We start from the raw sequence: 13,682 nt of genomic DNA, 5'->3' as shown, positions 1-13,682 counted from the left end.
CAGAGGTTCTGGCCTTAGTTTCAGCTTCCCTGGTTGTGGAGGGTTATCAGCCCAGCTCTGGTGTCTTATCTCTGGGCTGGGGGCGGTACTGTGGGTCCTGGTCTGGGTCTCAGCTAGAGGCGATAAGGGCAGAGACCGGGGCTACTGTTCGAGGAGGATGGAGAGGTGGCCTGGGGTTTATCACTGTAAAGCTGTGTGTGTGTGTGTGTGTGTGTGTGTGTGTGTGTGTGTGTGTGTGTGTGTGTGTGTGTGTGTGTGAAGCACTGGTTCAGTCATACTGAAGAACTGGAGGTGTATCTGTGAGTGACTGATATGCTACAGATATGCTTGACTTTGAAGAGAGATTGATGACGCCAGTGGAAACAGAAGACCTAGTGACTGTCCAATCACTGACTCCCCCTTGAATGAGAGTGCCTTTTGTACCCCAATATCAAACTTTTGTTTCTACCAAAATCCTCTTATCTGTTTTCGTCTTGACTTTTAACCTCTTTCAAAAGTTTTTTGTTTGTTAATCCAAACATGTTTTTAATCAGTTCTACCAGTAAAATGAGTAACTGATGAATGTCAATACGTATGGCGAGCCAAGGGTTGTCATGGCTACCGTGTCCTCTCTGTTGCCATCGCGCACGGCCGGTCTCTAAAGATGTTGTCCATGTTGTTCTTTTTTACCCAGGGTTCCCGGGAGCAGTTTGAGAACTACTACAGGAATCAGAGAAGGAAACAGGCTCGCCTCGTACTGCAACCCCACTCCAACATGGTAGATATCACCCCTCACCTCGTACTGTAACCCCACTCTAACATGGTAGATATCACCCCTCACCTCACCTCGTACTGTAACCCCACTCTAACATGGTAGATATCACCCCTCACCTCGTACTGTAACCCCACTCTAACATGGTAGATATCACCCCTCACCTCGTACTGTAACCCCACTCTAACATGGTAGATATCACCCCTCACCTCGTACTGTAACCCCACTCTAACATGGTAGATATCACCCCTCACCTCGTACTGTAACCCCACTCTAACATGGTAGATATCACCCCTCACCTCGTACTGTAACCCCACTCTAACATGGTAGACATCACCCCTCACCTCACCTCGTACTGTAACCCCACTCTAACATGGTAGATATCACCCCTCACCTCGTACTGTAACCCCACTCTAACATGGTAGATATCACCCCTCACCTCGTACTGTAACCCCACTCTAACATGGTAGATATCACCCCTCACCTCACCTCGTACTGTAACCCCACTCTAACATGGTAGATATCACCCCTCACCTCACCTCGTACTGTAAACCCCACTCTAACATGGTAGATATCACCCCTCACCTCACCTCGTACTGTAACCCCACTCTAACATGGTAGATATCACCCTCACCTCGTACTGTAACCCCACTCTAACATGGTAGATATCACCCCTCACCTCGTACTGTAACCCCACTCTAACATGGTAGATATCACCCCTCACCTCGTACTGTAACCCCACTCTAACATGGTAGATATCACCCCTCACCTCGTACTGTAACCCCACTCTAACATGGTAGATATCACCCCTCACCTCGTACTGTAACCCCACTCTAACATGGTAGATATCACCCCTCACCTCGTACTGTAACCCCACTCTAACATGGTAGATATCACCCCTCACCTCACCTCGTACTGTAACCCCACTCTAACATGGTAGATATCACCCCTCACCTCACCTCGTACTGTAACCCCACTCTAACATGGTAGATATCACCCCTCACCTCACCTCGTACTGTAACCCCACTCTAACATGGTAGATATCACCCCTCACCTCACCTCGTACTGTAACCCCACTCTAACATGGTAGATATAACCCCTCACCTCGTACTGTAACCCCACTCTAACATGGTAGATATCACCCCTCACCTCACCTCGTACTGTAACCCCACTCTAACATGGTAGATATCACCCCTCGCCTCGTACTGCAACCCCACTCTAACATGGTTGATATCACCCCTCACCTCACCTCGTACTGTAACCCCACTCCAACATGGTAGATATCACCCGTCACCTCGTACTGTAACCCCACTCCAACATGGTAGATATCACCCCTCACTTCGTACTGTAACCCCACTCTAACATGGTAGATATCACCCCTCACCTCACCTCGTACTGTAACCCCACTCTAACATGGTAGATATCCCCCCTCACCTCGTACTGTAACCCCACTCTAACATGGTAGATATCACCCCTCACCTCACCTCGTACTGTAACCCCACTCTAACATGGTAGATATCACCCCTCACCTCGTACTGTAACCCCACTCTAACATGGTAGATATCACCCCTCACCTCACCTCGTACTGTAACCCCACTCCAACATGGTAGATATCACCCCTCACTTCGTACTGTAACCCCACTCTAACATGGTAGATATCACCCCTCACCTCGTACTGTAACCCCACTCTAACATGGTAGATATCACACCTCACCTCGTACTGTAACCCCACTCTAACATGGTAGATATCACCCCTCACCTCGTACTGTAACCCCACTCTAACATGGTAGATATCACCCCTCACCTCACCTCGTACTGTAACCCCACTCTAACATGGTAGATATCACCCCTCACCTCACCTCGTACTGTAAACCCCACTCTAACATGGTAGATATCACCCCTCACCTCACCTCGTACTGTAACCCCACTCTAACATGGTAGATATCACCCCTCACCTCGTACTGTAACCCCACTCTAACATGGTAGATATCACCCGTCACCTCGTACTGTAACCCCACTCTAACATGGTAGATATCACCCCTCACCTCACCTCGTACTGCAAACCCACTCTAACATGGTAGATATCACCCGTCACCTCGTACTGTAACCCCACTCTAACATGGTAGATATCACCCCTCACCTCGTACTGTAACCCCACTCTAACATGGTAGACATCACCCCTCACCTCACCTCGTACTGTAACCCCACTCTAACATGGTAGATATCACCCCTCACCTCGTACTGTAACCCCACTCTAACATGGTAGATATCACCCCTCACCTCGTACTGTAACCCCACTCTAACATGGTAGATATCACCCCTCACCTCACCTCGTACTGCAACCCCACTCTAACATGGTAGATATCACCCGTCACCTCGTACTGTAACCCCACTCTAACATGGTAGATATCACCCCTCACCTCACCTCGTACTGTAACCCCACTCTAACATGGTAGATATCACCCCTCACCTCACCTCGTACTGTAACCCCACTCTAACATGGTAGATATCACCCTCACCTCGTACTGTAACCCCACTCTAACATGGTAGATATCACCCCTCACCTCGTACTGTAACCCCACTCTAACATGGTAGATATCACCCCTCACCTCGTACTGTAACCCCACTCTAACATGGTAGATATCACCCCTCACCTCGTACTGTAACCCCACTCTAACATGGTAGATATCACCCCTCACCTCGTACTGTAACCCCACTCTAACATGGTAGATATCACCCCTCACCTCGTACTGTAACCCCACTCTAACATGGTAGATATCACCCCTCACCTCGTACTGTAACCCCACTCTAACATGGTAGATATCACCCCTCACCTCACCTCGTACTGTAACCCCACTCTAACATGGTAGATATCACCCCTCACCTCACCTCGTACTGTAACCCCACTCTAACATGGTAGATATCACCCCTCACCTCACCTCGTACTGTAACCCCACTCTAACATGGTAGATATCACCCCTCACCTCACCTCGTACTGTAACCCCACTCTAACATGGTAGATATCACCCCTCACCTCACCTCGTACTGTAACCCCACTCTAACATGGTAGATATCACCCCTCACCTCACCTCGTACTGTAACCCCACTCTAACATGGTAGATATCACCCCTCGCCTCGTACTGCAACCCCACTCTAACATGGTTGATATCACCCCTCACCTCACCTCGTACTGTAACCCCACTCCAACATGGTAGATATCACCCGTCACCTCGTACTGTAACCCCACTCCAACATGGTAGATATCACCCCTCACTTCGTACTGTAACCCCACTCTAACATGGTAGATATCACCCCTCACCTCACCTCGTACTGTAACCCCACTCTAACATGGTAGATATCCCCCCTCACCTCGTACTGTAACCCCACTCTAACATGGTAGATATCACCCCTCACCTCGTCTCGTACTGTAACCCCACTCCAACATGGTAGATATCACCCCTCACTTCGTACTGTAACCCCACTCTAACATGGTAGATATCACACCTCACCTCGTACTGTAACCCCACTCTAACATGGTAGATATCACCCCTCACCTCGTACTGTAACCCCACTCTAACATGGTAGATATCACCCCTCACCTCACCTCGTACTGTAACCCCACTCTAACATGGTAGATATCACCCCTCACCTCACCTCGTACTGTAAACCCCACTCTAACATGGTAGATATCACCCCTCACCTCACCTCGTACTGTAACCCCACTCTAACATGGTAGATATCACCCCTCACCTCGTACTGTAACCCCACTCTAACATGGTAGATATCACCCCTCACCTCGTACTGCAACCCCACTCTAACATGGTAGATATCACCCCTCACCTCACCTCGTACTGCAAACCCACTCTAACATGGTAGATATCACCCATCACCTCGTACTGTAACCCCACTCTAACATGGTAGATATCACCCCTCACCTCACCTCGTACTGCAAACCCACTCTAACATGGTAGATATCACCCGTCACCTCGTACTGTAACCCCACTCTAACATGGTAGATATCACCCCTCACCTCGTACTGTAACCCCACTCTAACATGGTAGATATCACCCCTCACCTCGTACTGCAAACCCACTCTAACATGGTAGATATCACCCGTTACCTCGTACTGTAACCCCACTCTAACATGGTAGATATCCCCCCTCACCCTGTACTGCAACCCCATTCTAACATGGTAGATATCACACCTCACCTTGTATTGTAACCCCACTCTAACATGGTAGATATCACCCCTCACCTCGCCTCGTACTGCAACCCCACTCTAACATGGTAGATATCCCCCCTCACCTCGTACTGTAACCCCACTCTAACATGGTAGATATCACCCCTCGCCTCGTACTGTAACCCCACTCTAACATGGTAGATATCCCCCCTCACCTCGTACTGTAACCCCACTCTAACATGGTAGATATCACCCCTCACCTCGTACTGCAACCCCAACGTAACATGGTAGATATCACACCTCACCTCGTACTGTAACCCCAACCTAACATGGTAGATATCACACCTCACCTCGTACTGTAACCCCACTCTAACATGGTAGATATCACCCCTCGCCTCGTACTGTAACCCCACTCTAACATGGTAGATATCACCCCTCACCTCGTACTGTAACCCCACTCTAACATGGTAAATATCACCCCTCACCTCGTACTGTAACCCCACTCTAACATGGTAGATCTCACCCCTCACCTCGTACTGTAACCCCACTCTAACATGGTAGATATCACCCCTCACCTCGTACTGCAACCCCACTCTAACATGGTAGATATCACCCCTCACCTCACCTCGTACTGTAACCCCACTCTAACATGGTAGATATCACCCCTCACCTCACCTCGTACTGTAACCCCACTCTAACATGGTAGATATCACCCCTCACCTCACCTCGTACTGTAACCCCACTCTAACATGGTAGATATCACCCCTCACCTCACCTCGTACTGTAACCCCACTCTAACATGGTAGATATCACCCCTCACCTCACCTCGTACTGTAACCCCACTCTAACATGGTAGATATCACCCCTCACCTCGTACTGCAACCCCACTCTAACATGGTAGATATCACCTCGTACTGTAACCCCACTCTAACATGGTAGATATCACCCCTCACCTCACCTCGTACTGTAACCCCACTCTAACATGGTAGATATCACCCCTCACCTCACCTCGTACTGTAACCCCACTCTAACATGGTAGATATCCCCCCTCACCTCGTACTGCAACCCCACTCTAACATGGTAGATATCACCCCTCACCTCACCTCGTACTGTAACCCCACTCTAACATGGTAGATATCACCCCTCACCTCACCTCGTACTGTAACCCCACTCTAACATGGTAGATATCACCCCTCGCCTCGTACTGCAACCCCACTCCAACATGGTAGATATCACCCCTCACCTCGTACTGTAACCCCACTAACATGGTAGATATCACACCTCACCTCGTACTGCAACCCCACTCTAACATGGTAGATATCACCTCGTACTGTAACCCCACTCTAACATGGTAGATATCACCCCTCACCTCACCTCGTACTGTAACCCCACTCTAACATGGTAGATATCACCCCTCACCTCACCTCGTACTGTAACCCCACTCTAACATGGTAGATATCACCCCTCACCTCACCTCGTACTGTAACCCCACTCTAACATGGTAGATATCACCCCTCACCTCGTACTGCAACCCCACTCTAACATGGTAGATATCACCCCTCACCTCACCTCATACTGTAACCCCACTCTAACATGGTAGATATCACCCCTCACCTCACCTCGTACTGTAACCCCACTCTAACATGGTAGATATCACCCCTCACCTCACCTCGTACTGTAACCCCACTCTAACATGGTAGATATCACCCCTCACCTCACCTCGTACTGTAACCCCACTCTAACATGGTAGATATCACCCCTCGCCTCGTACTGCAACCCCACTCCAACATGGTAGATATCACCCCTCACCTCGTACTGTAACCCCACTCTAACATGGTAGATATCACCCCTCACCTCACCTCGTACTGTAACCCCACTCCAACATGGTAGATATCAACCCTCACCTCACCTCGTACTGTAACCCCACTCCAACATGGTAGATATCAACCCTCACCTCACCTCGTACTGTAACCCCACTCCAACATGGTAGATATCACCCCTCACCTCGTACTGTAACCCCACTCTAACATGGTAGATATCACCCCTCGCCTCACCTCGTACTGTAACCCCACTCTAACATGGTAGATATCACCCCTCACCTCGTACTGTAACCCCACTCTAACATGGTAGATATCACCCCTCACCTCGTACTGTAACCCCACTCTAACATGGTAGACATCACCCCTCACCTCACCTCGTACTGTAACCCCACTCTAACATGGTAGATATCACCCCTCACCTCACCTCGTACTGTAACCCCACTCTAACATGGTAGATATCACCCCTCACCTCGTACTGTAACCCCACTCCAACATGGTAGATATCACCCCTCACCTCGTACTGTAACCCCACTCTAACATGGTAAATATCACCCCTCACCTCGTACTGCAACCCCACTCCAACATGGTAGATATCACCCCTCACCTCGTACTGTAACCCCACTCTAACATGGTAGATATCACCCCTCACCTCGCCTCGTACTGTAACCCCACTCTAACATGGTAGATATCACCCCTCACCTCGTACTGCAACCCCACTCCAACATGGTAGATATCACCCCTCACCTCACCTCGTACTGTAACCCCACTCTAACATGGTAGATATCACCCCTCGCCTCGTACTGTAACCCCACTCTAACATGGTAGATATCACCCCTCACCTCGTACTGTAACCCCACTCTAACATGGTAGATATCACCCATCACCTCGTACTGCAACCCCACTCTAACATGGTAGATATCACCCGTCACCTCGTACTGTAAACCCCACTCTAACATGGTAGATATCACCCCTCACCTCGTACTGTAACCCCACTCTAACATGGTAGATATCACCCATCACCTCGTACTGTAACCCCACTCTAACATGGTAGATATCACCCCTCACCTCGTACTGTAACCCCACTCTAACATGGTAGATATCACCCCTCACCTCGTACTGTAACCCCACTCTAACATGGTAGATATCACCCCTCATCTCGTACTGTAACCCCACTCTAACATGGTAGATATCACCCGTCACCTCGTACTGCAACCCCACTCTAACATGGTAGATATCACCCCTCACCTTGTACTGTAACCCCACTCTAACATGGTAGATATCACCCCTCACCTCGCCTCGTACTGTAACCCCACTCTAACATGGTAGATATCCCCCCTCACCTCGTACTGTAACCCCACTCTAACATGGTAGATATCACCCCTCACCTCACCTCGTACTGCAACTCCATTCTAAAATGCTAGATATCACCCGTTACCTCGTACTGTAACCCCACTCTAACATGGTAAATATCACCCCTCGCATCGTACTGCAACCCCACTCTAACGTGGTAGATATCACCCCTCACCTCGTACTGTAACCCCACTCTAACATGGTAGATATCACCCCTCGCCTCGTACTGTAACCCCACTCTAACATGGTAGATATCACCCCTCACCTCGTACTGTAACCCCACTCTAACATGGTAGATATCACCCCTCACCTCACCTTGTACTGTAACCCCACTCTAACATGGTAGATATCACCCCTCACCTCGTACTGTAACCCCACTCTAACATGGTAGATATCACCCCTCGCCTCGTACTGTAACCCCACTCTAACATGGTAGATATCACCCCTCACCTCACCTCGTACTGCAACCCCACTCTAACATGGTAGATATCATCCGTCACCTCGTACTGTAACCCCACTCCAACATGGTAGATATCACCCGTCACCTCGTACTGTAACCCCACTCCAACATGGTAGATATCACCCGTCACCTCGTACTGTAACCCCACTCTAACATGGTAGATATCACCCCTCACCTCGTACTGTAACCCCACTCTAACATGGTAGATATCACCCCTCACCTCACCTCGTACTGTAACCCCACTCTAACATGGTAGATATCACCCCTCACCTCACCTCATACTGCAACCCCACTCTAACATGGTATATATCACCCCTCACCTCGTACTGTAACCCCACTCTAACATGGTAAATATCACCCCTCACCTCGTACTGCAACCCCACTCCAACATGGTAGATATCACCCCTCACCTCGTACTGTAACCCCACTCTAACATGGTAGATATCACCCCTCACCTCGCCTCGTACTGTAACCCCACTCTAACATGGTAGATATCACCCCTCACCTCGTACTGCAACCCCACTCCAACATGGTAGATATCACCCCTCACCTCACCTCGTACTGTAACCCCACTCTAACATGGTAGATATCACCCCTCGCCTCGTACTGTAACCCCACTCTAACATGGTAGATATCACCCCCCCCTCACCTCGTACTGTAAACCCCACTCTAACATGGTAGATATCACCCCTCACCTCGTACTGTAACCCCACTCTAACATGGTAGATATCACCCGTCACCTCGTACTGTAAACCCCACTCTAACATGGTAGATATCACTCGTCACCTCGTACTGTAACCCCACTCTAACATGGTAGATATCACCCGTCACCTCGTACTGCAACCCCACTCTAACATGGTAGATATCACCCCTCACCTTGTACTGTAACCCCACTCTAACATGGTAGATATCACCCCTCACCTCGCCTCGTACTGTAACCCCACTCTAACATGGTAGATATCCCCCCTCACCTCGTACTGTAACCCCACTCTAACATGGTAGATATCACCCCTCACCTCACCTCGTACTGCAACCCTACTCTAACATGGTAGATATCACCCCTCACCTCGTACTGTAACCCCACTCTAACATGGTAGATATCACCCTTCACCTCGTACTGTACCCCCACTCTAACATGGTAGATATCACCTCTCCCCTCACCTCGTACTGTAACCCCACTCTAACATGGTAGATATCACCCCTCACCTCACCTCGTACTGTAACCCCACTCTAACATGGTAGATATCACCCCTCACCTTTGAGCTGAGAGTAGACACTTACCCTCCCCACCTCCCTGCTGTCTGCCCTCTTTGCTGTCTACCCTCCCCATCACACCAACTTCAAAAACAGAAGCCATGTTGTTACTGTCTTTCCAGAGGTCAGTAGTTGTTTGAAAAGGAAGCCATGTTGTTACTGTCTTTCCAGAGGTCAGTAGTTGTTTGAATTTGAAAACAGAAGCCATGTTGTTATTGTCTTTCCAGAGGTCAGTAGTTGTTTGAATTTGAAAAGGTAGCCATGTTGTTACTGTCTTTCCAGAGGTCAGTAGTTGTTTGAATTTGAAAAGGTAGCCATGTTGTTACTGTCTTTCCAGAGGTCAGTAGTTGTTTGAATTTGAAAAGGAAGCCATGTTGTTATTGTCTTTCCAGAGGTCAGTAGTTGTTTGAATTTGAAAAGGAAGCCATGTTGTTATTGTCTTTCCAGAGGTCAGTAGTTGTTTGAATTTGAAAAGGAAGCCATGTTGTTACTGTCTTTCCAGAGGTCAGTAGTTGTTTGAAAAGGAAGCCATGTTGTTACTGTCTTTCCAGAGGTCAGTAGCTGTTTGAATTTGAAAAGGAAGCCATGTTGTTATTGTCTTTCCAGAGGTCAGTAGTTGTTTGAAAAGGAAGCCATGTTGTTACTGTCTTTCCAGAGGTCAGTAGTTGTTTGAAAAGGAAGCCATGTTGTTACTGTCTTTCCAGAGGTCAGTAGCTGTTTGAATTTGAAAAGGAAGCCATGTTGTTATTGTCTTTCCAGAGGTCAGTAGTTGTTTGAAAAGGAAGCCATGTTGTTACTGTCTTTCCAGAGGTCAGTAGTTGTTTGAAAAGGAAGCCATGTTGTTACTGTCTTTCCAGAGGTCAGTAGTTGTTTGAATTTGAAAAGGAAGCCATGTTGTTACTGTCTTTCCAGAGGTCAGTAGTTGTTTGAATTTGAAAAGGAAGCCATGTTGTTACTGTCTTTCCAGAGGTCAGTAGCTGTTTGAATTTGAAAAGGAAGCCATGTTGTTACTGTCTTTCCAGAGGTCAGTAGCTGTTTGAATTTGAAAAGGAAGCCATGTTGTTATTGTCTTTCCAGAGGTCAGTAGTTGTTTGACAGGGTAGCCATGTTGTTATTGTCTTTCCAGAGGTCAGTAGCTGTTTGACAAGGTAGCCATGTTGTTACTGTCTTTCCAGAGGTCAGTAGTTGTTTGACAAGGTAGCCATTTTGTTATTGTCTTTCCAGAGGTCAGTAGTTGTTTGAAAAGGAAGCCATGTTGTTATTGTCTTTCCAGAGGTCAGTAGCTGTTTGACAAGGTAGCCATGTTGTTACTGTCTTTCCAGAGGTCAGTAGTTGTTTGACAGGGTAGCCATGTTGTTATTGTCTTTCCAGAGGTCAGTAGTTGTTTGAATTTGACAGGGTAGCCATGTTGTTATTGTCTTTCCAGAGGTCAGTAGCTGTTTGAATTTGACAGGGTAGCCATGTTGTTACTGTCTTTCCAGAGGTCAGTAGCTGTTTGAAAAGGAAGCCATGTTGTTATTGTCTTTCCAGAGGTCAGTAGTTGTTTGACAGGGTAGCCATGTTGTTACTGTCTTTCCAGAGGTCAGTAGTTGTTTGAAAAGGTAGCCATGTTGTTACTGTCTTTCCAGAGGTCAGTAGCTGTTTGAATTTGACAAGGTAGCCATGTTGTTATTGTCTTTCCAGAGGTCAGTAGCTGTTTGAATTCTATTCTTCTCTTCATCTAGCACGAAACCTTGGAAGGATACAGGAGGTACTTCAATCAAATAGTAGGGTAAGTTCTCCACCCCTCCTCTCTCCCTATCCATCTTTCATTCTCCCCTCTATTCATCAAGCCATCTAAATTGTTGTGTTTCTTGGCATAGATGGATCACATGACCTGACTGGATAGGATGTGTGTTCAGCTATTCAGTGACACTTCATTTAAAAGCTTATTCCAGCCTTCCTTGCATGCATACCTCTCTTCCATGCCTCCATCTACCCGTCTTCCCATTCTGACCACACTCTCTCTCTTCTTTTCTCTCTGGTCTTTCTCTCTTTTCTCCCAACCTCTCCTTTCTCTGGGCCCTTCTGGCCTAAAAAACACCACACACACCACACACACACACACACACCACACCACACACACACACACCACACACACACACACACACACACACATACACACACACACACACACACACACACACACACACACAAAGGAAGGTGTTGAATGAGGATTGATGGTGTGTGGGATGTGAGGTGGCATATCCGTGTTATTCCGACAGTCTGGATGGGAATATCGGGAATGTTCACTGTCTGGAGCAGAGAAGACAGACACTTCTCCAAATAGCCCATCGACCAGGGCTTTCCCGCTCTGTCTGTCTCTCTTCTTTCTATCCATACTAGGGTTGGGCGATGTCTGGAATGACGGAACGTCCCAGCGACCTGTCCAAACATCTTTGACATACGATATAATCGTCTTTTTTGTGTGTTTGTTTTATCCGGGGCGGGAATGATGCAATGTAGAGGATTGTAGTTACACACTTTGGTTATCATTTGCTGCTTAGTCTAGGCTGTATGGAATTCTTCTTATTTAAATTGGTACAAAAGACTACCTCATTGTAGATGGCATCGGAGGAGACGGTGACCCACTGGCATGGTGGAGAGGGAATGAGGTTCTTTGTGATACATCTCCGACACCGACTCATCCCTTAATTTATTACATTTTACAGCATATTTGAAACACTGCTGCGGAAACTTTATCTAATGTCTGTTGCGCCATTTCAAATCTGACATTTTGCGGAGTTCTAGTGCTTTCCGCTCTCTCTCGAATCCACATTGTTCCCTTGCATTGTTTTAGTCTATCGACCACATGTGTGTTGAACGTTTAGACTATGGCTGAATAGGTCAGTTGGCGCGCTGTCATGAGCTACCTGACTCCGCTCAGATTCGAAGGCTAAACCGTAATTTGTGACATCACGACGTCGTCACCCACCATCGACGACGGCCGTCAATAATGGTGGTAACATCGGGCCAACCCTAATTGATACCTCCCGTCTCTCTCTCTTCCACTGGACCTGTATCGTCTCCCCCTTCTCACGCTTTCCTTTTCTCTGTCTCTCTCATTTCCTTCTCATTCTCGCTGTCTTTCTATCTCTGACATAATGTCATTATAGAATAGTAAATAAAAAGATATTGTCAAATATGTTAACAATTGTTTACCTGGTTAAATAAAAGTCAAACTGTTTTTGTCTTTTATTTATATTTTTCTGTCTTAACCCTCTCTCTCTCTCGTCTCTCTCACTTCCCCGTCTCTCTCACCCCCCCGTCTCTCTCTCACCCCCGTCTCTCTCTCTTCCCCCGTCTCTCTCTCTTCACCTGTCTCTCTCTCGCTCTCCCCCGTCTCTTTCTCTCTCTCGCCCTCCCCCGTCTCTCGCTCTCTCTCTCGCTCTCTCCCCCGTCTCTCGCTCTCTCTCTCGCTCTCTCCCCCGTCTCTCGCTCTCTCCCCCGTCTCTCGCTCTCTCCCCCGTCTCTCGCTCTCTCTCTCGCTCTCTCCCCCGTCTCTCGCTCTCTCTCGCTCTCTCCCCCGTCTCTCTCTCTCTCTCGCTCTCTCCCCCGTCTCTCGCTCTCTCTCTCGCTCTCTCCCCCGTCTCTCGCTCTCTCTCTCGCTCTCTCCCCCGTCTCTCGCTCTCTCTCTCGCTCTCTCCCCCGTCTCTCGCTCTCTCTCTCGCTCTCTCCCCCGTCTCTCGCTCTCTCTCTCGCTCTCTCCCCGTCTCTCGCTCTCTCTCTCGCTCTCTCTCTCGCTCTCTCCCCCGTCTCTCGCTCTCTCTCTCGCTCTCTCCCCCGTCTCTCGCTCTCTCTCTCGCTCTCTCCCCCGTCTCTATCTCT

General features: G+C 48.4%; 1 protein-coding gene across 1 annotated transcript in view; it reads left to right on the top strand.

Annotated features, from left to right (window-relative positions):
- Positions 1-13,682, top strand: part of exoc6b (exocyst complex component 6B) — a 178,021-nt gene that overhangs the window by 84,234 nt on the left and 80,105 nt on the right. Inside the window, exons 9-10 of the mRNA XM_055911912.1 lie at positions 674-757; positions 11,540-11,586. Coding sequence (XP_055767887.1) covers positions 674-757; positions 11,540-11,586 — 131 coding nt within the window. The remainder of the gene's footprint in view (positions 1-673; positions 758-11,539; positions 11,587-13,682) is intronic.

The sequence above is a fragment of the Salvelinus fontinalis genome, unplaced genomic scaffold (assembly GCF_029448725.1).
Source record: "Salvelinus fontinalis isolate EN_2023a unplaced genomic scaffold, ASM2944872v1 scaffold_0106, whole genome shotgun sequence".
Classification (NCBI taxonomy): domain Eukaryota; kingdom Metazoa; phylum Chordata; class Actinopteri; order Salmoniformes; family Salmonidae; genus Salvelinus; species Salvelinus fontinalis.
Note: the sequence above shows the minus strand (reverse complement) of the source record. Positions and strands in the feature narration are given on the sequence as shown.